At 36.6% G+C, this 25,236-nt stretch overlaps 1 protein-coding gene across 1 annotated transcript; it reads left to right on the top strand.

Annotated features, from left to right (window-relative positions):
- Positions 1–20,180: 20,180 nt before the first annotated feature.
- Positions 20,181–24,779, top strand: LOC138852608 (uncharacterized). The gene is made up of 3 exons (XM_070084367.1): positions 20,181–20,326; positions 20,609–20,782; positions 21,136–24,779. The coding sequence occupies exons 1-3, from the start codon at positions 20,317–20,319 to the stop codon at positions 24,777–24,779; spliced, it is 3,828 nt and encodes a 1,275-aa protein (XP_069940468.1). The 5' UTR covers positions 20,181–20,316.
- The last annotated feature ends 457 nt before the right edge of the window (positions 24,780–25,236 follow it).

Here is a 25,236-nt window from a genome sequence, read left to right as displayed (position 1 = left end):
CCAATCCAACCAGGTGCTCCACCAGATACCAGAGAAGGCATGCAAGGCAATGGCAGCAGCATTCGTGATCTCTCTGTCCGGATAAGCTCAAAGGGTTTGGAGGAAGCCCAAGCCATTGTGATTGGCTTGCACGCCACGTGGAGCCAGAACAGAACAGAGGACTCACAGGTAAGATCCCACTAGGGGCGAGGGGGAAGTGGGGACAGAGCAATGAACAGAGGGTGAGAGGAATGTCTTGAGTCGACGATAAAGAGTCAGGACTAAACCCAATTGCTAAGCCTTGTGAAGCAGAGACGAAGATGGCATAGAAGGCACGAGAACACCACAGAGGATGGTTGCATCTTGTATGGTGGGCAAAACTCAGATCTTGATTGTTGGTTGGAAAGCGGCAGAGGAGGCAGAGTTGAGAAGATATGATAGGTCGTCGTGAGTCAGAGAGGTGGCATCTACATTGTGATTGGTGGGTAAGACATTTTCATTTCTATGTCCTTGTTAGGCACATTGTCCAGTCGGGGAGCCGTGTTGAAGTTGCTGGAATGCAGAGTTTGACAGTAGGATTCATTCGTTGTCATGAGTGTAGTCGGCACCAAGGTCTATATATGTGGGAAGGTAGTTTCATTGCGACAGTCAAACCCAGGAGCAACAATATATATACTTCACAGTCCCTTGTCATACACGATAGACTGCCGCGGCAGCAACAAGTGACTTGCTTACAGAGTTACTTGTGTAGAAGGTGAGAGGGCCAGTGGATCTGATATTTTGCAGAGAACCACCAGGTTGAGGTGAATCGGGAGGTGGAGGTGAAGGTGGTAATGTCTTGGCTTTCTTGGCTTGTGGTGGCTGTAGAGAAGGCGATGGAGCTGAATCGGCAGGAGTAGATGCATTGGAGGAAGCCGGAGGTGGCTCCTGATTGGTGAGAAGAAGTTGAGTGCTTTCATTGGGGGGTGCTGGGAGCGAATCGTCGGCATCATCGAGCAGCATGTCCTGCATGTCGTCAGGAGCAGCTAAGCTGACAATTTTTGGAATTACCTTAAAAATATCAGCTGAAGGTGGATGATGGCAATTTGTTTACTTCAAGAAAATCATTAACAGTCGTGTTGAAAGATCCCGGCTGTGCAGCATTTTGCATGTGCGCAAACATCATGCAATAATAAATAATAAAATTTCGTGGAGAGATCGTCTGGTAGAGGAGAGGTGATGGGTGGAGGAGGCTGCTGAGTGGCTTGTAAAATCTTGGTGGTTGTTGACTGAATCTTGGCGATTGCAGCATAAATAGGGGAGTTTCCTGGTGTCATCTTAATTATGGTCGTCCTTTAGCTCATGGAAAGGAACTCCTTGTGAACAGGACATTTGGCCGCCAGAGTATGGTGGTCACTCTTGCAATTCAGACATTTAGGTGGAGTAGTGGCACTGCAGGTCTTAAAGTCGTGGCTCTCAATCCCACAGGTAGTGCAAACTAGTCATTTGTGGTGTGTAAATATGAGTAACAGCTCCAACAATGAGCAACATGATGATAATGTTCAGCTTCAATGTGATGAGAGTTGACAAAATGGTAGTAAATGGCAAGACCATCAGCCAGAGCTTGGCCAGCCTTAGTCACATCTCTGAACGTTATTTTCAACATGGATAATGCCGTAGATATCTTGGAGATGTGTTCTACCTTCGCCCAGGCATTCTGATCTTCAATAGAATCTTCAGGCCATCAAGAGGTTGAGAGCCTTTTCAAAAAGACCGAACGTTTGGCGAGATGACATGACTTGAAAGCCACGGTCTGAGAGAGTAGTCATAGCAGATGAGGTAAGTAGTTTTTCTGCTTCGACATCGTCGTTGCAAACTACAACAAAGGCTTCTTTCAGTGTCAGAATAGTGTTGATCTTGACATGAAGAACATCACCAACGGCAGTGGCAAGGGCTAGCTTCGTAGTCATTCATCGTCCCACTGGAGGGTTTGATCTTGACCCTGTTTGGAGAATTCATCTTGTTCCAAGGATGAAGACGAAAGGCAGAGGTTCCCCTCCCTAACGGGGATTGCAGGGAGACCATGCAGAGTAGGAGTCAGAGTGTCTGTGACCGTACAAGACAAAGTCTACAGAGCAAGTATATGTAACCTAACCTATGTGATGCGGAGCCTCGTTCCAGAACCAGATGTAGATTAAGGCAGCAAAATGTGAGATTAGGTTCTGCTTCAGGTGAAAGAACTGTGACATGCGACGTACATTACCTCGCGTCGGAAGCCGGGCACTTGAGAAAAACTCGAGGGAAAAAAGTGCTAATCACCATTCCAATGCACTTCGTGTACTCGGTGCTGAGGACACCATCTGCGATAGAAACCAAAGATGAAGTTTTGCACAACCTTTAAATACACATGAAATGGTCTCAATTTTTGAATAAAAATTACATCGTGGAGCGTACTACCTCTGAAATTTTAAAATTAACAAGTATTTTTGGACCGGTCTAATATGTATGTATATACATATATATATATATATATATATATATATATATATATATATATATATATATATATATATATATATATATATATATATATATATATTTTTTTTTTTTTTTCAACAAGTCGGCCGTCTCCCACCGAGACAGGGTGACCCAAAAAAGAAAGAAAATTCCCAATAAGAAAATACTTTCATCATCATTCAACACTTTCACCACACTCGCACATTATCACTGTTTTTGCAGAGGTGCTCAGAATACAACAGTTTAGAAGCATACACATATAAAGATACACAACATATCTCTCCAAACTGCCAATATCCCAAACCCCTCCTTTAAAGTGCAGGCATTGTACTTCCCATTTGCAGGACTCAAGTCCGACTATATGAAAATAACCGGTTTCCCTGAATCCCTTCACTAAATATTACCCTGCTCACACTCCAACAGATCGTCAGGTCCCAAGTACCATTCGTCTCCATTCACTCCTATCTAACACGCTCATGCACGCTTGCTGGAAGTCCAAGCCCCTTGCCCACAAAACCTCCTTTACCCCCTCTCTCCAACCCTTTCGAGGACGACCCCTACCCCTCCTTCCTTCCCCTATAGATTTATATGCTTTCCATGTCATTCTACTTTGATCCATTCTCTCTGAATGACCAAACCACCTCAACAACCCCTCTTCTGCCCTCTGACTAATACTTTTATTAACTCCACACCTTTTCCTAATTTCCACACTCCGAATTTTCTGCATAATATTTACACCACACATTGCCCTTAAACAGGACATCTCCACTGCCTCCAAGCGTCTCCTCGCTGCTGCATTTACCACCCAAGCTTCACACCCATATAAGAGTGTTGGTACTACTATACTTTCATACATTCCCTTCTTTGCCTCCATAGATAACGTTTTTTGACTCCACATATACCTCAATGCACCACTCACCTTTTTTCCCTCATCAATTCTATGATTAACCTCATCCTTCATAAATCCATCCGCCGACACGTCAACTCCCAAGTATCTGAAAACATTCACTTCTTCCACACTCCTCCTCCCCAATTTGATATCCAATTTTTCTTTATCTAAATCATTTGACACCCTCATCACCTTACTCTTTTCTATGTTCACTTTCAACTTTCTACCTTTACACACATTCCCAAACTCATCCACTAACCTTTGCAATTTTTCTTTAGAATCTCCCATAAGCACAGTATCATCAGCAAAAAGTAACTGTGTCAATTCCCATTTTGAATTTGATTCCCCAAAATTTAATCCCACCCCTCTCCGGAACACCCTAGCATTTACTTCCTTTACAACCCCATCTATAAATATATTAAAAAACCATAGTGACATTACACATCCCTGTCTAAGACCTACTTTTACCGGGAAGTAGTCTCCCTCTCTTCTACACACCCTAACCTGAGCCTCACTATCCTCATAAAAACTCTTTACAGCATTTAATAACTTACCACCTATTCCATATACTTGCAACATCTGCCACATTGCTCCTCTATCCACTCTATCATATGCCTTTTCTAAATCCATAAATGCAATAAAAACTTCCCTACCTTTATCTAAATACTGTTCACATATATGCTTCAATGTAAACACTTGATCTACACATCCCCTACCCACTCTGAAACCTCCTTGCTCATCCGCAATCCTACATTCTGTCTTACCTCTAATTCTTTCAATTATAACCCTACCGTACACTTTTCCTGGTATACACAGTAAACTTATTCCTCTATAATTTTTACAGTCTCTTTTGTCCCCTTTCCCTTTATATAAAGGGACTATTCATGCTCTCCGCCAATCCCTAGGTACCTTCCCCTCTTTCATACATTTATTAAACAAAAGTACCAACCACTCCAACGCTATATCCCCCCCTGCTCTTAACATTTCTGTCATGATCCCATCAGTTCCAGCTGCTTTACCCCCTTTCATTTTACGTAATGCCTCACGTACCTCCCCCACACTTACATTCTGCTCTTCTTCACTCCTAAAAGATGGTATACCTCCCTGACCAGTGCATGAAATTTCTGCCTCTGTTTCTTCCTTAACATTTAAAAGTTCCTCAAAATATTCTCGCCATCTACCTAATACCTCCATCTCCCCATCTACTAACTCCCCTACTCTGTTTTTAACTGACAAATCCATACTTTCCCTAGGCTTTCTTAACTTGTTTAACTCACTCCAAAATTTTTTCTTATTTTCATTAAAATTTCTTGACAGTGCCTCTCCCACTCTATCATCTGCTCTCCTTTTGCACTCTCTCACCACTCTCTTTACCTTTCTTTTACTCTCCATATACTCTGCTCTTCTTATAACACTTCTGCTTTGTAAAAAACTCTCATAAGCTACCTTTTTCTCTTTTATCACACCCTTTACTTCATCATTCCACCAATCACTCCCCTTTCCTCCTTCCCCCACCCTCCTATAACCACAAACTTCTGCCCCACATACTAATACTGCATTTTTAAAACTATTGCAACCCTATTCAACCCCCCCACTACTCATCTTTGCACTAGCCCACCTTTCTGCCACTAGTCGCTTATATCTCACCCGAACTTCCTCCTCCCTTAGTTTATACACTTTCACCTCCCTCTTACTTGTTGTTGCCATCTTCCTCTTTTCCCATCTACCTCTTACTCTAACTGTAGCTACAACTAAATAATGATCCAATATATCAGTTGCCCCTCTATAAACATGTACATCCTGGAGCCTACCCATCAACCTTTTATCCATCAATACATAATCTAATAAACTACTTTCATTACGTGCTACATCATACCTTGCATATTTATTTATCCTCTCTTTCATAAAATATGTATTACTTATTACCAAATCTCTTTCTACACATAGCTCAATTAAAGGCTCTCCATTTACATTTACCCCTGGCACCCCAAATTTACCTACTACTCCCTCCATAACATTTTTACCCACTTTAGCATTGAAATCCCCAACCACCACTACTCTCACACTTGATTCAAAACTCCCCACGCATTCTCTCAACATTTCCCAAAATCTCTCTCTCTCCTCTACACTTCTCTCTTCTCCAGGTGCATACACGCTTATTATAACCCACTTTTCACATCCAATCTTTATTTTACTCCACATAATCCTTGAATTAATACATTTATATTCCCTCTTTTCCTGCCATAGCTTATCCTTCAACATTATTGCTACTCCTTCTTTAGCTCTAACTCTATTTGAAACCCCTGACCTAATCCTATTTATTCCTCTCCATTGAAACTCTCCCACCCCCTTCAGCTTTGTTTCACTTAAAGCCAGGACATCCAGCTTCTTCTCATTCATAACATCCACAATCATCTCTTTCTTATCATTTGCACAACATCCATGCACATTCAGACTTCCCACTTTGACAATTTTCTTCTTCTTATTCTTTTTAGTAATCTTTACAGGAAAAGGGGTTACTAGCCCATTGTTCCCGGCATTTTAGTTGACTTTTACAACACGCATGGCTTACGGAGGAAAGATTCTTATTCCACTTCCCCATGGATATAAAAGGAAAAGTAATAAGACCAAGAACTATTAAGATAAAACCAAAGAAAACTCAGATGAGTGTGTATAAATAAATGTGTACATGTATGTGTAGTGTGACCTAAGTGTAAGTAGAAGCAGCAAGACATACCTGTAATCTTGCATATTTATGAGACAGACAAAAGACATCAGCAATCCTACCATCATGTAAAACAATCACAGGCTTACGTTTTACACTCACTTGGCAGGACGGTAGTACCTCCCTGGGTGGTTGCTGTCTACCAACCTACTACCACATATATATATATATATATATATATATATATATATATATATATATATATATATATATACATATATGTATATATATATATATATATATATATATATATATATATATATATATATATATATATATATATATATATATATATATATATATATATATATATATATATATACATATATATATATATATATATATATATATATATATATGCAATAAGATCACAGTAAACAGGTGATTTCAAAATATGAAAAACAACCACTCTGAATGAATAGAGAAATTCCAAGCGCTTTCGTGACTACTCACATTATCAAGGAACTATATGATAATGTGAGTAGTCACGAATGCGCTTGGAATTTTTCTATTCTTTCAGAGTGGTTGTTTTGCTTATATATATATATATATATATATATATATATATATATATATATATATATATATATATATATATATATATATATATATATATATATATATATATATATATATATATATATATATATATATATATATATATTATTTTGTTTATACAGGTAAGGATGAAGGTGAAGACAGTTGGTAAATTATCCTGAACTACCGTGACGTGTGTCATCATTACCATTTATTATTGTGAAATATGAATTACCTATCTCTTTACCGATCCCTCTGAGAGACTGTGCACAGCGAACAAAGGTGATAATGAACCAGATGGCCTTGAGTATGATGTTTGCTTAAGTAAATGATTACTACTTGTCCGAAATTCCCGGACACTTAGCTTAATTAAGAGAGCACCAGAAGCAGCATTCGCACTCCATTCAGTCCCTTGACAAAATTTTTGGAACATTTAGAGTGATATAAATTAGGAAATTTTAACCTAAATTACAAGTACTGTACATGGTTGTCACCTGATAATAAAAACTACGTTGATAAAAATTACATGTGAGGGATCGTTGCGATGACTATGACACCAAAATGTGACATTCTTAACACAAAGCATTAACTCACACTGATTTTAACGGTGATAATTATTGAATAATAATTCGTGCTAAGAGCTAAATTCATGTAGGTCATTCAGTGCAAGACGTGATGGATGGAGGCTTGATCCTCCATCTGCTGAGCGCGAGATAGACGCACTTCCTATTGGTTCTCACCTAGAAGTTCCTTTTAGAGGTGAAAACTTATTCTTGGCCATATCGCTTAACAACTTAGAGCGCCCCAGGAAAGTGCATGGGGTTAACACTAGGCCACAGAGACATCGTCCCAGCTGTGAAATACACGCTTTGTTCACATTTGTGTGTAGAGAAGTTTGGTGTCACATCTTGAGACTTTAGACAGCATCTTCTCGTACAGTGTTTTTCTGCTGGGTGGATGATCTCCGGGAGCTTCTCTTCGACTTTCTATGGATGTCAGCCAGATAATGGTAGAATAAAACACTGGTGTAACAGTCGAGTATCTTTATTGATGAAACGTTTCGTCTACGCAGTAGGCTTTATCAGTCAAATAAAAAGGAAGCAGTAGTAATGGAATAAAGATGATGTAATCAGTCCATCAGCCTTTGAGAAAAAGTATTTGAGGTGGTCAGTCCCTCAGCCTGCAGAGGAGTTCAGCTCTATGGACTGACCACCTCAAATACTTTTTCTATAAGGTTGATGGACTGATTACATTATCTTCATTTCATTAATACTGCTTCCTTCCTATTTGTCTGGTGAAGCCTACTGTGTAGACGAAACGTTTCATCAATAAAGATACCCAACTGTTGTACATGAAACAATATTGTTTCAGACTATGGAACAATGCTCTTCTCCAGACTGAGGGACTGACCACCTCAAAACTTTAAGGGTGATGGACTGATTACATCGTCTTCAAGTCTCTTCTGCTTCTATCAACTTTTCTGTACTCGACTGAAGAAGCCTACTGTGTAGGCGAAACGTTTCATCAATAAAGATACCCAACTGTTGCACATGTGTTTTAATCTTCAACTTGTCGGTATTTTATACCATTTTCAACAATAATGGTGGAACAGCTCATGCTTGGATGTTGAGGGTTCCCACACGTTGATGAAGTAAAATAATGAGGCCACTTACCAGTAAGTCATGCAAGAAAGGTATAAAATACCGACAATATGAAAGTTAAGACACATGTGCAACATCTGGATATCTTTATTGTAGACGTTTCGCCATCCAGTGGCTTGCCAGTCTTCTTGCCTTTGCTCCAGATTCTCCTCCACCACGATGCTGTGAACACTAACTCCAAGGCCGAGGGACTGATTACCTCATCTTTTGTATATAGTTCTACTGTCTTCCTATTATGTCCTAGAATCTGTATTGATAAAGCCACTGGATGGCGAAACGTCTACAATAAAGATATCCAGATGTTGCACAGTAAGTCATGTTCATGGCTCTCATACCAGCACCATGCCTTACGAGTAATACAAAGACACTTAAAACATAGCATATCTTCCTTAAGACAACGTTTTGCTCTCGGAGAGAGTTTTTTAATAGTCTTGCTCTCCTCGTGCTTGGCAACACTGCCTCCTAATACACGTTGATGAAAAGGTTCTCTTATTTTCGAAAATATTTTTTCTTCCTGTCATCTTTGTAGAAAGCTATCCAAACACTCGCCATCTTTAAGGTATAAACCAACAATTAACTCGACAGGTTTCTGTCGCTGTGAGATCGAGAAAAGTATTCCCGGTATCACCATAACTCCAGCCTATTGTTCCTCAATACATATAAGCAAGAGCAATAGATGAACCTGTAAACAATCTAGAGGAAGAATTTAAAAAAATAAATTAATCCATGTTAAGCGCTAAACCCAAGTGAGTCATTCAACGCAAGACGTGTTGGAGGCTCGATCCTCCGTCTGGTGAGCGCCAGACAGACGCGCTTCCTATTTGTACTCGCCTAGATGTTCATCTAGAGGAAGAGAAGTCACAGATAAACTCCCTCAAGAGACCTAGGAGTTATAGCTCAACCCTCTCAAGAGATTCAGAAACTGGAGATCGGTATCATGAAAAATCCCTGAAGGTTTAGTTCAACACTCAAGAAGTCTAACAATGATTTTTTTTTAAATAAAGACTCAATACACGGCACAACTTGCATCGTTGTTTCAAATTTTAACCCTAAAAATGCATGAAATATCAAGTAAATAATTCACAAAAGTTTAAATCCTTCTATATACACAATAAATACAAACATACATACATACATATACATACACACACACACACACACACACATATAAATATATATATATATATATATATATATATATATATATATATATATATATATATATATATATATATATATATATATATATATATATATATATATATATATATATATATATATATATATATATATATATATATATATATATATATATATATATATATATATATATATATATATATATATATATATATATATATATATATATATATATATATATATATGTCGTGCCGAATAGTCAGAACTTGCGATCTTGGCTTATAATAATAATAATAATAATAATAATAATAATAATAATAATAATAATAATAATAATAATAATATCTTTATTTACTACAAGTACATGTACAAGGTATACAGTCCTAGCTGACAACAATGACATACTACTATATAGAAAGTCCCTTGTTATGCTCCGCAACCTTCATCTTGCCATATAAGACAAGTGAAAATTTGTGTATGCAATAATTTCGCCAAAATCATTCTGAACATAACGAAAGAAATATATTTCACTGTGTTTGTTTAGTATTAAATTATTGTAAACAAATCTAAAATATATTTAGTTGGGTTAGGCTAAAATAAATTGCTCTTGTTATAATTAGGTTAGGTAAGTTTTCTAAGATTCTTTTGGTGCAAAATTAAATTTTTTTACAATAACATTAATGAAAAAAATATATCTTTAAATGTATAAAAGAAAATTTCTGAAAGGACTTAATTTTAAATGAGTTCTTGTTAATTGACTAGTTTTACACATTATATATATATATATATATATATATATATATATATATATATATATATATATATATATATATATATATATATATATATATATATATATATATATATATATATATATATATATATATATATATATATATATATATATATATATATATATATATATATATATATATATATATATATATATATATATATATATATATATATATATATATATATATATATATATATATATATATGTCGTGCCGAATAGGCAGAACTTGCGATCTTGGCTTAAATAGCAAAGCTCATCTTGCCATATAGGACAAGTGAAAATTTGTGTATGCAATAATTTTGCCAAAATCATTCTGAACCTAACGAAAAAAATATATTTCACTGTGTTTGTTTAGTATTAAATTATTGGAAACAAATCTAAAATATATTTAGTTGGGTTAGGTTAAAATAAATTGCGCTTGTTATAATAAGGTTAGGTAAGTTTTCTAAGTTCCTTTTGGTGCAAAATTATAAATTTTTACATCAACATTAATGAAAAAAATATATCTTTAAACGTATAAGAGAAAATTTTAAAAAGGGCTTAATTTTAAATGAGTATTTGCTAATTGACCAGTTTTACATATTCGGCACGACATATATATATATATATATATATATATATATATATATATATATATATATATATATATATATATATATATATATATATATATATATATATATATATATATATAACAATACTGCAACTAGCCAAGGACTCGAACACATGTCTTTTTTGGCCGGACTCATGGTCCTGTAATTGTAATTACACCCACCAAGACAGCCTGGAACAGTAAGCTAGACAACACCAAGCTGCCTCCCAACTCGGCCACCAAAGTGAGGTTCGGACTCATGGTGAGCGAAAATCACATGATGTTGTAAATTAACTCAGAGGCACCCACACCACCGTATGTTCACGGATCAAGGTGCTTGATTCTCGTAGGATTTGGTGGTCCTGTGGGTTAGAGCATTATATGATGTTTGCTCACCATGAGGTGGGCCAAAACGACATGAGTTCGAGTCCTTGGCTAGTCACAGTGTTGTTATTGGGTAAATACCACTCGTTCGTGGTTACAATAATATAAAATACTACTTGTGGAGGCTAGTACACCAAACAGGGAGTAGAATGAAATTAACTGAGATGCACCCACACCACCGTATGTCCTCGGATCAAAGTAAAACACCTAGCTCTGCTGGGTGCTTGATTCTTGTCGGATTTGGTGGTCCTGTGGGTTAGAGCATCATGTGATTTTCGCTCGCCAAAGGGCAGGCCAGAACGACATGGGTTCAAGTCCTTGGCTAGTCGTAGTATTGTTATTGATTAAAAGCCACTCGTTCGTGGTTACAATAATATATGTATACATATAAGTAGTCAAAAAAGCGCCTGGGGGGCTCCTTCCGGAAAAGGCATGCGTCTGGAGGGCTCCTTCCGGTTTAGGGCCTTCCACTGGGAGGCTCCTTCCGGTTTAGGCCTTCCACTGGGCGGTGTATCCGGTCTAGGACCAGGAGCTGGAGGGTCACCTTTTCACACCTAGGTGTTACTTCCGGTTTTGACCATGACCTCGCCCTCGAGACTACCTCACCCTTGACCCCCCCCCCCAACCCCCCCGCCCACGACCCCCCCCCCCTTCGCGACCCCCCGTCGCGCCGCGCGCCCGCCCGCGCGCCCGCCCGCGCCCCCGCGCGCCCCCCCGCGCCCGCCCGCGCTTCCGCCCGCGCCCTTCGCAGCGCCTTCTGCAGCGTCGTCCGGATCGCCCCCGCGCCTCGAATTTTTTTTTCTTATGATCTCCTTGGATCAAGAAATTCTTTTTTTTTTGGATTCTTCCCTATGGGGTTTTCGAAATTCTCCATCTCCTCGGATCAAGTTTTTTTTGGATCCCCCCCCACCCCCCCAATTTCAAAAATTTCTCAATATTACCAAGTTTTTGGATTCCCCCCCTATGGGGGTTTCGAAATTCTCCAATTCCTTGGATCAAGGTTTTTTGGATTCCCCCCTCTGGGGGTAAGCATTCAAATGAACTCCTCCTATGGGGCATGCTTACTACAGGTCTAAACATCTTCCCCTTATTATTTTAAAATGAACTAAAAGTTTCCTCTCATTAAGTTAAATGAACTAAGAAGGGTGTTTACTCGGCGGTCAGTATTCCTCTCATTAAGTTAAATGACCTAAGAAGGGTGTTTACTCGGCGGTCAGCTGAATCTTGTCGACCCTATTAGTTCATTAAAGTTAATAAGGGGACATAGTAGTGATGTCACGCGCACACAGGTTGAATCAGGTCGCCCCCCCCCTATGTCAGTGACGTCACGCGCACACAGGCTGAATCTTGTCGATCCTTTTAGTTCATTCAAGTTAATAAGGGGACATAGTAGTGACGTCACGTGTTGACCCAGAACACAGGCTGAATCATGACGACCCTTTTAGTTCATTCAAGTTAATAAGGGGACACATATACATCATTGGGAAAACATTTTCATCATCAGAAAGACACATTTCAGGATAACACTAATACACAATATTTTTTTTTTCATTATTTATTATACAGCCATTACATTTCTGGTAATACAAACAAATACAATTTCATTGAAAAAAGCTACAATTCATTGACTAAAATCAACGTAGAGTAATTTTTCTTCTCTTGTAGAATTTCTGTGCATTTTGTTCAGGGTCGTCATCTTCTTCCTCATCTGTTATACAATAAACTTCTGGGGGGGAAGCTGGTGGATAATAAATGGGGGAATCCTCATCCATACATGAAGTAGGTTGGGAATTTGTCATAAAATATTCCATCTCGCTCCATACGCATTTATCGCAATAACAACTACTAACACATTCTCCACTCATATGAGACTGGGGAGAAGGTGCGATCTCGGCGTGGGTAGGAGTTACAATATCCTGAATAAAAGCGTTAACATCAACCGCCTGAGTAGGAGGCACAGTCTCAACATCCACATGAGGTCGGGGAGAAGTCTCGTTGGTAGGAGGGGTAGCAACAGCATCTCCATATGGATGGGTAGGAGGCTGGGTGGATCTCGCTCCTAACAATCCCATCAACTCGCAAATCATTTGCTCCTGTCGGATTTGATTTGCGCGAATAAGTTCCAACAACCGCATTATATTCGCATCTGGCAAAGAAAAAAAATTTCTCGATTAGAAGAAGAATAAGGCATATCTTTAATTGCATTAAAAAGTTTTATTGGTTAATACATTACACTTCTAAAATCATTTATGTGTAAAAAAAGATTTTTTCAATATTTTTCAATAATGAACAAAAATCACTTACCATTTACCGCAGGTGGATTATTCCGACATACACAGGGATGCAGTCTTCTCTCCTCCTCGCAGACACCTCCAACGGAGTACTGAATTGGATTCATCCTTGACCCAACTTGAATGACAGTAGATGCAAAGAGTGACCCAGCACGGGCATTTATAGCAGCGTTATGACCTTTCGCCCCGACTCTAACCTTTCGACCCGCCTCTAAACGCCTCTACCCCACCGTATTATAATTCCAATATTTTACACAGATTTTCATAATTCCACGTTGAATTATTAGCAAATACACTTGAACATGAGGGTATATTGAAATGCTCATATGCATATTTCATTATAAATTGGTCATTCTTTAATTTATTTCTACCAAAATCTTTAAACAAATATGGTATAATTTTCTTGACGCTATAATTTGTTAACTTATACACAAAATATATAGCATATAAGCCGCACACCAATGATTTTTCATGTTGAATCCTCTGATTAATACCGTACATGAAATTTCTCTTGTATATAATTTTCTCATATATATTTGTATAATGTTTTAAATCCACCCCGAAACTATCTAAATATAATAATATGTGTTTGTTCACATATATAGTAATCCAATGACCCATATTTTCATCTTGATCGTTCAATATATTAATGATGAAAATTACCGGCTTATCTTTTATCCTCATAATAACTTCATTTATATTATTTGCGGCAAAACATCCCAAATACGAGGCGTATCTTCCCGTATGATGTTTCAAGGCAATATTTATTTCTTCACAATTCATGATCTATACTCGCGTATGCACTATCACTGTTCTATTTTCATTTATATTTAAAATCGCATTAGTTTCACCAAACATCAGACAAATTCTATTCTCATCTTTCGGTTTACCAAATGTCATATCTATTCTCAAATTACCATTCTTCTCGACAGATATAGCATTCTTAACCTGTTCACTTCTCAGGTCAACACCTAATATAGTTCTGCCTTGGAGAAAACTCTTATATGTAATCAGATGATCAGTCTCCAAACCCAGAGATTTCAAGGTAGCGTAATATAACCTACTCGCGTGTGTAGGGAACTTACAGTCAATATTAAGAATCATTTCTGAATTAATTGTAACCCCGAAATGATTCAAATCTTCATGTTGAAAATATAATGGATTAAAATTATATCCTCCATCATATGTCTTCATATCAACTAATATAATAAATATCTTATCGGGTATGACTTGTCCCCAAGGATTATCTGCGATCAATTGTGTTTGATTAGATGCCAGAATATATGATTTAAATAATGTCTTCTTGAACAGATATTCACACCCCTGCGGGTTTGCCCTCATGCTTGAATTCAATGCAATTAATGCATTCGTATACGGAATAACTTTATCGATCCATAATTTAATGGAATTAATATTATATTTATATGTTTTTCCGCTTAATGGAGTCATAATTGCCCATGCGGGTGAATGCATTTCAAGTCTCAATCGACATTCGACACTATCCAGGATATATTCGTGAAAACTACTCACATCCAGCATCAAAGGGAAACAAGTATTCACTTCATTCGTTAATTTACCTTCGTCTTTCTTAATATCATCTAAATCAGCTGTTGTAATAGTACTACTTGCTGTGTCTTTATTACGAAAGAATGCTATTCTTCCCAATGTATCTAATTTTGATGGGGATAAATGCTTAAGCAGTTTAATATAACCCGTATATGAATAAAATGGATTCGATTCTATAAGTTGTTCATTGAGATACAAACACACAGATTTGAATATTGTCTGACTTATAGAATTCACAAATATGGCCTTATCTCCATCTCCCAATGCACTCCCATCCTCATTTGATATATTTATGTTCATTTCCAAGGCCAGACTCGTTAAATCTAAAAAATGACCTTCTGAACTTTGTATTCTAAATTCGAGAAATTTATCAGATCCTTGATTTACTGGTAATACTTCACATGTGCGTCTAGCTGCTATTGAGGATTCAATAATGGCATGTCCTGGTAATTTTGGGAATCCATCAGTTATGGAATGAGAATAAGTGGGGACGGGGGCGTTGAGTCCCCCTGGTGTAACGTATAGAGCACCAGCCGACATACTAACAATATGACAGTTAACAATAAACTAAAATTAATTAAATATTCCAGTTTCTTTTATTATTAAATTTCAATCGTTTCAAACCAATCTTTCTACTTCCTCCGGATAATAACTTCTGTCCGACACCCTTCAATGTTTCTACGCCTCTATTTCTCGCAGAATTTTTCAATGCAATACCATTATTAACATCGTTCAACACATTTTGCCCGTATTGTAATACTCCCGGAGCAAAGGTATTCAATAAGAATGGTAATGCTTTTCTGGCCATCCCACCGAGAAATGACAATAATCCTCCGCCCCTCCCTCTAGCTTTATATAATATGATATCATCTAAACCTCCCCCTTTCACCCTCGAAGTATCAAAGAGTTTCAGGAATGATTCCACTGAAGGAGGAGAGAAACTGGTTCTCATCTTGACGGTTCGTTCAATATTAACTCAACTTGATCATTCACTCTCGTTTTATAGGTCTTAAATGTAGTACACATACAGTAGAACACTTGTCATTATATTGAATTAACCTTCCTTTCTGATCAGCGAGCTTAATACTCACTTGATCAATTATCTTTTTATTAAGTGGTTTGTACATTGTGGGATCATAATTAGATCTTAATGTATTAATATCAACTACTCCCAAAAGAGATACCAACTGATCGCCAAAATTAATGGGATCAATCAAATCGCTATATATTAACATATAATTAATACCTGATTCAGGATCGGGTGGGTTTACCGCCTTCACACCAGACTCGTTAAAAATAATCTCTTTTTTATTGGTAAAGACATACAAAATTTCATTACCTGAGAACCCTAGCATATCGCTTCCTTCTTTATCAAATTCCAACCCCACATAACCACTGGTAATATCAGAAGGTAGTATAATTTTTTTTTTCAAGTTAATAACCACTCTGTTTATTCCTGGATGATATGTGAACACAATTGAGTTTTTGGGGATGATAATACCCGTTGTATGTTTAACTGCTATTAAGAGATTTGCATTAATATCCTCATTTATTGCCTCTAAAATCCTTGCCATATCACCTCCAATAATTTTGCTCATATCAATTTTATGCATATATTTATTTACTGTAGATTTCTCATATGTAATACATATCTTCAAATTCTTTTGCGGTATATAATGCGTCTTGGGGTAAATTATATTTTTCAGAGCAACCTCATAATCAATTTTATTATCTAATATAATGGGGTCATATAATTTATTAATGAAAGCCGAAGGTGTATTGGCGGGAAATAAATCGAGACTTGAATCGCTACACACGTATAGAAGACGTTCAGCCATCTCCACACTCTTATAACACACACTGAGTAAAAACATATCATCACAGAGTTTATATACTCACCTAATATGTTATCCACGATGTTTCTCTCCTTACACCGCCTCCTTTATGTAATAATTGTTTTCTCACTTTTGTATTCCTCACAAAATCAAAATGTATACCTGATATATTTAATAAATGCTTTATTTCTGTTAAGTAATCAGAATCGATTCTTCTCGCTGATTTCACATTATTTTCTGATAAAACATTTAATATTTCAATAATATTACGTCCAGTAATGGGGGTAAGAAGGTCACCATTCTCATCCCAACTCACCAAAGGATTTCTTTGCAATAATACCAACATTGATTTCACATATTCTATATTTCTCGCACTCACTCTTATGTGCATGAATCTTGACAAATCTGGGGTTTTCTGAGGTTTCACCGAGGTGAGAGCAGGTGGGTTGACCTGCCTAGCGGGAGTAGTCTTAAACTTGCGTTTAACACCACGCTTCAAGCATGCACCACCACCACCTCCTTCTAAATTCTCATCACCCTCCGATTTTACTAACTCGAGAGGTTTCCGATTCATAACTGAAGTTGGTACAAGATAAAATTCTTTCATGATTTATTAAACAATCTCGAAATAATATTTACTGCTAGAGGTAATATAATGCCAAGAAGATTTCCACCTCTGATACTCAGCAAATATTTCTTTTTACGCTGAAAACCGATTTTCTTACAAGCTAATGATTTAATCTCGTTCTTGTACTTTTTAAATATTTTAGGGTCTAATGGTATTTTATTCTTAATCAAATTCTTGAAAATCTCACTGATACAACTTATGTGTGTTTTCTTAAACTGTTGTAATAAACTCTTCCGATGATTGCGTGGGAGACTATTAAGTAATGTAATTAATTCTTTAAATTTTTCTAATAATGATTTTTTCATTGTACCTTCAACAAATCTCCTTCTTTGACCCACGAATTAAAAGTGGAATCATAACCTTTATAAGATACCAAATAATGCGTAATTCCACCAATTTTTTTTCGTTTCAATACTCTGTCGATAATATATTCTGGAGGTGGTATGACTGGGGTCAATTCTTCGCGATAAAATATTCCTTTAATCTTTTCACCTTTCAAATCTTTCAAATGATATGTTGTTATAGGTTGAGAATTATTAATTCTATATATTTTAAATATTTCCTCTGTATTTTGTGTGTGAAACCCTCGGTTAAACGCGGATGATCTGCTAAGAGTCACTCTTGTTGTGTCTCCAACAGCCAATTTCTTACTGATTCGTTTCTTATTGGATCTTCCATTTTTATAATTTATCCGAAACTGATTCCTTATATCATTCAATGACGTAATACCATGGACTTGCAATGGGGTTTTACCGCCAATCCCCGAGTGCGGAGATGAATTATACGCATCTACTAATTCATTTAACACTTTTGAATAATTAAATGTATTGGCACTTGTCATATACTTGTATAATTTACGTTTCATCGTTTGCAAGCCTCTCTCTGCAATGGAAGCTTTTGTTTCTTTCGAAAATACATGATATAACTTTATATGCTTACTCTGGAGATAATTCTGTACCTGTTTATTTAGAAACTCCCTGCCTTTATCTGTAAATAATCTCGATATATTCTTCGCCTTTTCATTCTCCAATATGTTTTGTAATGCATGTAAAGTGCTCGGTCCGTCTTTCTTTTTCATGAGTACTGCTTGTAAATATCTTGAAAAAACATCGATACACACGAGAATGTATTTATATCCATCATTATATCTGGATAATTTAGACATATCACCCAAATCACAGGTTAATATCACTCTGGGTTTAGGAGCAATTATTTTCCTACGAGGAAACTTCTTAGGTTTAAGAACGTATAAAGTATATGATCTTTCTGAATTTAAGAAATTTCTGACCTCTTTCAAGGTTATGGACGGATCGATCTTTTTTACAGCTGTATATAAACTGTTTACACCAGAGAATGACCCAGCAGATCCAGGATCTCTATAAACCTTTTCAATTAATTTTGCTCGCTCCATTGGTATACAATTTCGTAGGAATCCTGCCGTAACACATTGGTTCGCAACTGTAATGCTTCTGGTGTATTTAATGCAAGGTCTATGAATAAATAACCAAAGGGTGATCGTTTTATAGCAGATTTATATATATTTACAAATTCCTTATTTTTTCCGAACACTTGTCGCCCCAGAATCTCTACTTGTCCAAGATCCCTCATTTTAAATAAAGCAAAATGCGTGGCGTTTAAAGCCATGGTACGACTATATCGTCCTCCGTGAAATATATTTTGAGTAATCAGAATAATGCTTATATTATGATGTCTACCTTTAGTAAAACATTCGAGAATAATTTCACTGTTACCTGCTTTTAAAAATAGATCATCAACAATAATTATTGTATTTTCATCAGGTGATGCAATGACATTCTGCGGGTCGATAATATCGTTACTTAATGTTAATTTATGAGTTATCTCTGAATCTTGTTCTAAGGGATGTGATGTCACCCCGCATATTATAATGTTATGAAATTTCTCGTGGTATAACTTTATTAATTTTGATGTGAAATAAGATTTGCCACTATTCGAATAACCGGCAATGATAATCCTTGATGGATAACGAAATATATCAACGTCATCAGATGTGTATGTTGTCAAGTTCAACATCTTCCCCTTATTATTTTAAAATGATCTAAAAGCTTCCTCTCTTTAAGTTGAATGAACTAAAAAGGGTGTTTACCATAGAGAGGCGTCTTGTACACTGTAAGTCTTAATGGGTTTTCAAGATATATAATACTTTTAGTTCAATAAGGGGACACAGTTAATGTGGAGCAGGACTGCCTCACCAAAATTAGTTGCTTTAGGGTGGCGATTGACCCAGGTGTTCATGATTATCTTAAATCTACCTTGGGTGTGAACCGCATTACATGGCGCCTGTCTGTCCTGAGTTGACGCAGGTGTTATGTTCTACCTTGGGTGTGAACCGCATTACACCATGTGTTGGGGTGACCCACAATGAGTCTCTCAGAGTGAGGACAGTGCTTCCATCCGTGACTGACCTCATCTTCCCCATATTATTTTAAAATGAACTAAAAGTTTCCTCTCATTAAGTTAAAGGACCTCATCTTCCAACGCTGAACCGCATATCATGCTGTCTGTCTGACCTGTGTTGACCCAGGTGTTCGGTAAGGCGATGATTATCTTAAATCTACCTTAGGTGTGAACCGCATTACACCATGTGTCGGGGGGAGGGGGCGGCCTATATAAGCTCAATGAGACACTCAGAGCGAGGACAGTGCTTCCATCCATCATCCGTGACTGACCTCATCTTCCCCATATTATTTTAAAATGAACTAAAAGTTTCCTCTCATTAAGTTAAAGGACCTCATCTTCCAACGCTGAACCGCACAACATGGAGAAAGGTAAGTTATACTTAGAAAATTCTTGTTTTTGCATGTTTAATTTTTGTTGAAGCATACGAGTGAAATTTGGGTTAATTTTTGTTGAAGCATACGAGTGAAATGTTTACTGGGTTAGTGCGTTAATAAGTGAAATTTTTAATGGGTTAATGTGTTAAATAAGTGAATTGGTGAAGAGGAGATTGTTAGAAAATTCTTGTTTTTTTTACATGTTTAATTTTTGTTGGAGCAAATGAGTGAAATTTTTTACTGGGATAGTGCGTTAATAAGTGAAATTCTTAACAGGGGATAGCATATATTCGAAATACTTGGAAGCATTGGTGAAGAGAAGATTATCGATTAGAAAGCAGCGTTCGTTGGTAATCGAGAAAGGCGGTGTACAACGCAATGAAAGGTTATTGCAATTGGATAATGAGTGGGCACGTGTAGATGCTTTATGGAAGAAGGCTATAGAAACAGGTATGTAACCAATTGTGATCTTTTGTTGTGCTAGTCACTCGAGAAAAGATTATTTGTTCTATTCATTGAAATCTTAATATTTTTTGGGGTATGAATTGGATGTGCTTGTTTTTCCTCTGTTCATTGAAATCTTAAAACGTATTATGTAAAAAATTATGAAGGGTGAAAGATTTTCCTCTGTTCATTGAAATCTTAACATTTTTTGGGTTATGAATTGGATGTGCTTTTTTTTCCTCTGTTCATTGAAATCTTAATATTTTTTGGGTTATGAATTGGATATACTTTTTTCCTCTGTTCATTGAAATCTTAATATTTTTTGGGTTATGAATTGGATGTGCTTTTTTCCTCTGCAGGAAATACACCTGGTAGTAATGTCGCACAGCTTGGTGGTGAGAGTGCTAGTGTTGGTACCTCACAATGCGGAGGTGCGGGTACTTCTGCCCCCACTAATGATGATGAGAGAGCAACTACCTCGCATGACGTGTCTGACACGCATAATAGTGAAGATGAGAGCCCAGAAGTTATTACATATATCCAGAATTTTAGAGGTAGACATACAGTGAGGAAATATAGTGTTCCTTCATCTTATAACAGAGAGTTAAGAATGTATTTACATGTTTATAGGGATTATTTTATAGAACAGATGCGAGATATGTATGATAGATCGCCTCTAGCAATGTCTCTCAGAATCCACCCAATTATAGTTATAAGGACATTACGTCAAAACATATCCGGTGATGATCAAAATGGACAATTTGTGATAAATTTAGCGTTTGAGTTAGTAAGTGAAGAGGAAATCTCTGAAGTATTTGATCGATGGGTGGGAACAATATTAGAAAGATACGAGACAGAGTTGCAAGATCAGGAAGGATCTGGCTGGATCATAGATCAAATCGAATCTTTCAGTATCGAATATGTTAAAGTAGAATTCAGAGTGGGAGTGGGATCATATGTGGCATATCCCGAGAAACTGCGAGGGAAGAAATATGTATTTAATCCAGAGATTAATGATGGGTTATGTGTACTGCGTGCTTTTGCCGCCTATCAATGTCATAAAAAGAATATGTCATGGAAAAATATTCGCAGAGCAGTTAATACTAAGAGAGGTTGTCTTAATCATGCAAAATCTTCTATAGATGATTTCCCCATTACGCGTGATAAGTTAGGTATATTAGAGAAGGAAAATAAAGTGTCATTATATGTTTATCAATTAAGAAAGGATCAAGATAGGACATTTATGGCTATGTGTCGTAAGGGGAATAAGAAATATAAGGACATTATGTGCGCGTTATTGTTGAATGAAAGACATTTGGTTTTAATCAAAGATTTTGACGGGTATGTTAGAACGATAATGAAGGATCAAGGTGTAAAGAAGCACTGTCATAGTTGTTTGATGAAGTTGAATACACAGGAAGAGTTAGATATCCACGAAGATGGATGTAAAATCAATCAGGTTCTCGTATTCCCCCCGGAAGGAACAACAGTACACTTTGAAAATTTTAGTCATACGCATTCCAACGAATATATCGGTGTATTTGATTTCGAATGTGCATTAGACACAACTCTCCCAGCAGGTAAAATTGAGTCTCGTCATAAAGCCATTGCCTATTGTTATATTATATTTGATCGGAAAGGAGAAATAGTGTGTATAAAGAGTTATAAGGGGGAGGATGCTGTTAATCATTTCATTTTAAATGTTAGTGGTGAATGGAATAAAATAAAGTTTAGAAGACAGTATCATGAAATCCATATGACAGAGGAGGATGAGATGAGACATGATTCTCAGAACACTTGTGAATTATGTGGTAACACCTTCAAAAAACCCAAAGACAAACATAAACACCATGACCATACTTTAAATTTCAATAATTATATTGGAGCCTATTGTGCACGTTGTAATATGCAGTGTAAAGACAAGAGAGAGAAATTATTGCTTTTTTGTCATAACATGTCGTATGATTTAGGAATAATTTTAAAGGAATTGAATGTCGATAAATATAACGTTGAAATTCATTCGAAACAAGGATTCAAATTCTTGAAAGTAGAGATAGGTAAGGTTAGGTTTCAGGATTCACTGTCTTTATTGAATGGATCTCTTTCCACGTTAGCAGAACAACATATCAAGGCGGGTAAATCCCTGAAATATACAGAGACTATTCTGAAAGATGTGCCTCGAGATGTCTTACCTTTATTATGTAAAGGAAAACAAATTTTGTGTTATGATTATATTGATAGTTTAAAGAAGCTCGATGAAACAAAATTACCCAGTAAAGATCATTTTTTTAATTCTTTGAGAAATAGCGCTATCAGCCAAGAAGATTATGAACATGCATTGAAAGTGTTTGAGTTGGGTAAATGTAAGACTTTAGGAGATTACTTGATGTTATATCTCAAGACAGATGTTGGTTTGTTAGCCGATGTCTTCATGGAGTGGCGTAAAACACTCAAGGATATTTATAAGTTAGACGTTAGTAATTATATAAGTTTACCATCATTCAGTTGGGATGCATTCCTATTGAAAACTAATGTAAGATTAGATATGATATATTCCCATGAATTATATGACTTGATTAAAAGGAATCTCAGAGGTGGGTTTACCTGCGCAATTAATCAGTATTCTAAAGCAGATAATCCCCTAATTAACCCTAATTTTGATGTTGAGAGTGGAATGGGCACTCATATTCTATATCTAGATTTCAATTCTTTGTATGCTAGTGCGATGGTTGAAGCTCTTCCACAGAATGGTATCAGAAAATTATCCAATGACGAGAAGAATGCTATCCTCGATGTGGGATTAAGTAATGTTTCCTGTGAAGGACAAAAGGGATATTGGATAGAATGTGATACCAAGCACATATCCCCCGAGGTAGCTAGACTCACTGATGAACTTCCTTTAATATTATCACATATGAATATATCAGAAGAGATGTTATCTCCTTATTGTGAATCTATATTGAAAAATGAAGGTAGAAAGATCCCCAAATCTAATGGGAAATTAGTGGGCAGTCATTTATCTCAGAAAAATTATTTAATCAGTCTAGAATTGTTACAGTTATTACTGGAACTTGGGTTAGAGGTGGAAAAGGTTCATACCATATATGAATATACACAGGCAAAATTTTTAGAACCTTTCATATCAACTAATATTGCACAGAGAACAGCTACAAGATGTCCTATCAAGTCAAAAGCCTTCAAATTAACTAATAACGCCATATATGGGAAATCATTGCTGAATATTACAAAGTATGCTGAGAAATATAGATATATCAATAATGAGAAAGCATTTATTAGAGCGAGTAAGGATCCTTTGTTAAAAAATATCACACATTTAAATCAAGATAGAGTGATTTGCACATTCAATAAAGATATATTAGAAGTTAAGCAACCACTTTATCTCGGTTTTCAAATTCTTGAGATAGCTAAAAAGAAATTGTATCATTTTTGGTATAAAGTTTTAAAACAACATTATGGTGATGATGTAAGACTTCTTTATACCGATACTGACTCATATATTTTTAGCTTGAAATGTAAAGATTTGTACACCGAGTTAAAAAGTGAACCATTGTTAGGTTATATGGATTTTTCAAATTTCAGCCCTGAGCATCCCTTATATGATGATAGTAGAAAAGGGGAGCTGGGGTTATTGAAATCTGAAATGTGTGATAACCATATTAGCGAGTTGATAGCCCTGAAAGCTAAAATGTATTCTGTAAAGATTGCTGGAAGATCAACTAATGTCAGCAGAGCCAAGGGTATTCCTTCGCAATTTATGCCATTATTAACACATGCAAGATATAAGAATGTTTTATCAAATGTAGATAGAGAATTATTCACGTGTAAGTCTATAGGTAATGTAAAAGGTGAAATATGTACGGTAAGAATTAATAAGAGAGGTTTGTCAGCCTTTGATGATAAAAGATATCATTTGAATACTAATGAATCCTTGGCTTATGGACACCCTGATATTCCACCATCTAAACGTAGGAGAATAGACTGATGTATTGCTTGTATAATAAATAATGAAAAAAATATTGTGTATTAGTGTTATCCTGAAATGTGTCTTTCTGATGATGAAAATGTTTTCCCTATGAGAGAGGGGTAATCCAAAAATTTGATCCGAGGAGATGGAGACTTTCGAAACCCCCATAGGGGGGAATCCAAAAAAACTTGATCCAAGGAGATGGAGAATTTCGAAAACCCCATAGGGGGGGATCCAAAAACTTGTATTATCGAGAAATTTTTGGGGTTGGGGGGTGAAAGTGGGAGAGGGATACGAGGAGATGGAGAATTTCGAAAACCCCATAGGGGGGAATCCAAAAAACTTGATCCATGGAGGAAAACCCCATAGGGGGGATCTTGATAGGAGATCATAAAAAAAATTCGAGGCGCGGGGGCGATCCGGACGACGCTGCAGAAGGCGCGGGCGGGGGTGGCGAAGGGGCGCGGACGCGGGG

Source organism: Cherax quadricarinatus, chromosome 12 (genome assembly GCF_038502225.1).
Source record: "Cherax quadricarinatus isolate ZL_2023a chromosome 12, ASM3850222v1, whole genome shotgun sequence".
Lineage (NCBI taxonomy): Eukaryota > Metazoa > Arthropoda > Malacostraca > Decapoda > Parastacidae > Cherax > Cherax quadricarinatus.
The sequence above is the reverse complement of the archived record's forward strand: the minus strand, read 5'-3'. Positions and strand labels throughout refer to the sequence as shown.

Coding starts and splice junctions, on each gene's coding strand:
- LOC138852608 (XM_070084367.1), top strand. Junction 20,783..21,135: donor GAAGAAGGCTATAGAAACAG/GTATGTAACCAA, acceptor TTTCCTCTGCAG/GAAATACACCTGGTAGTAAT.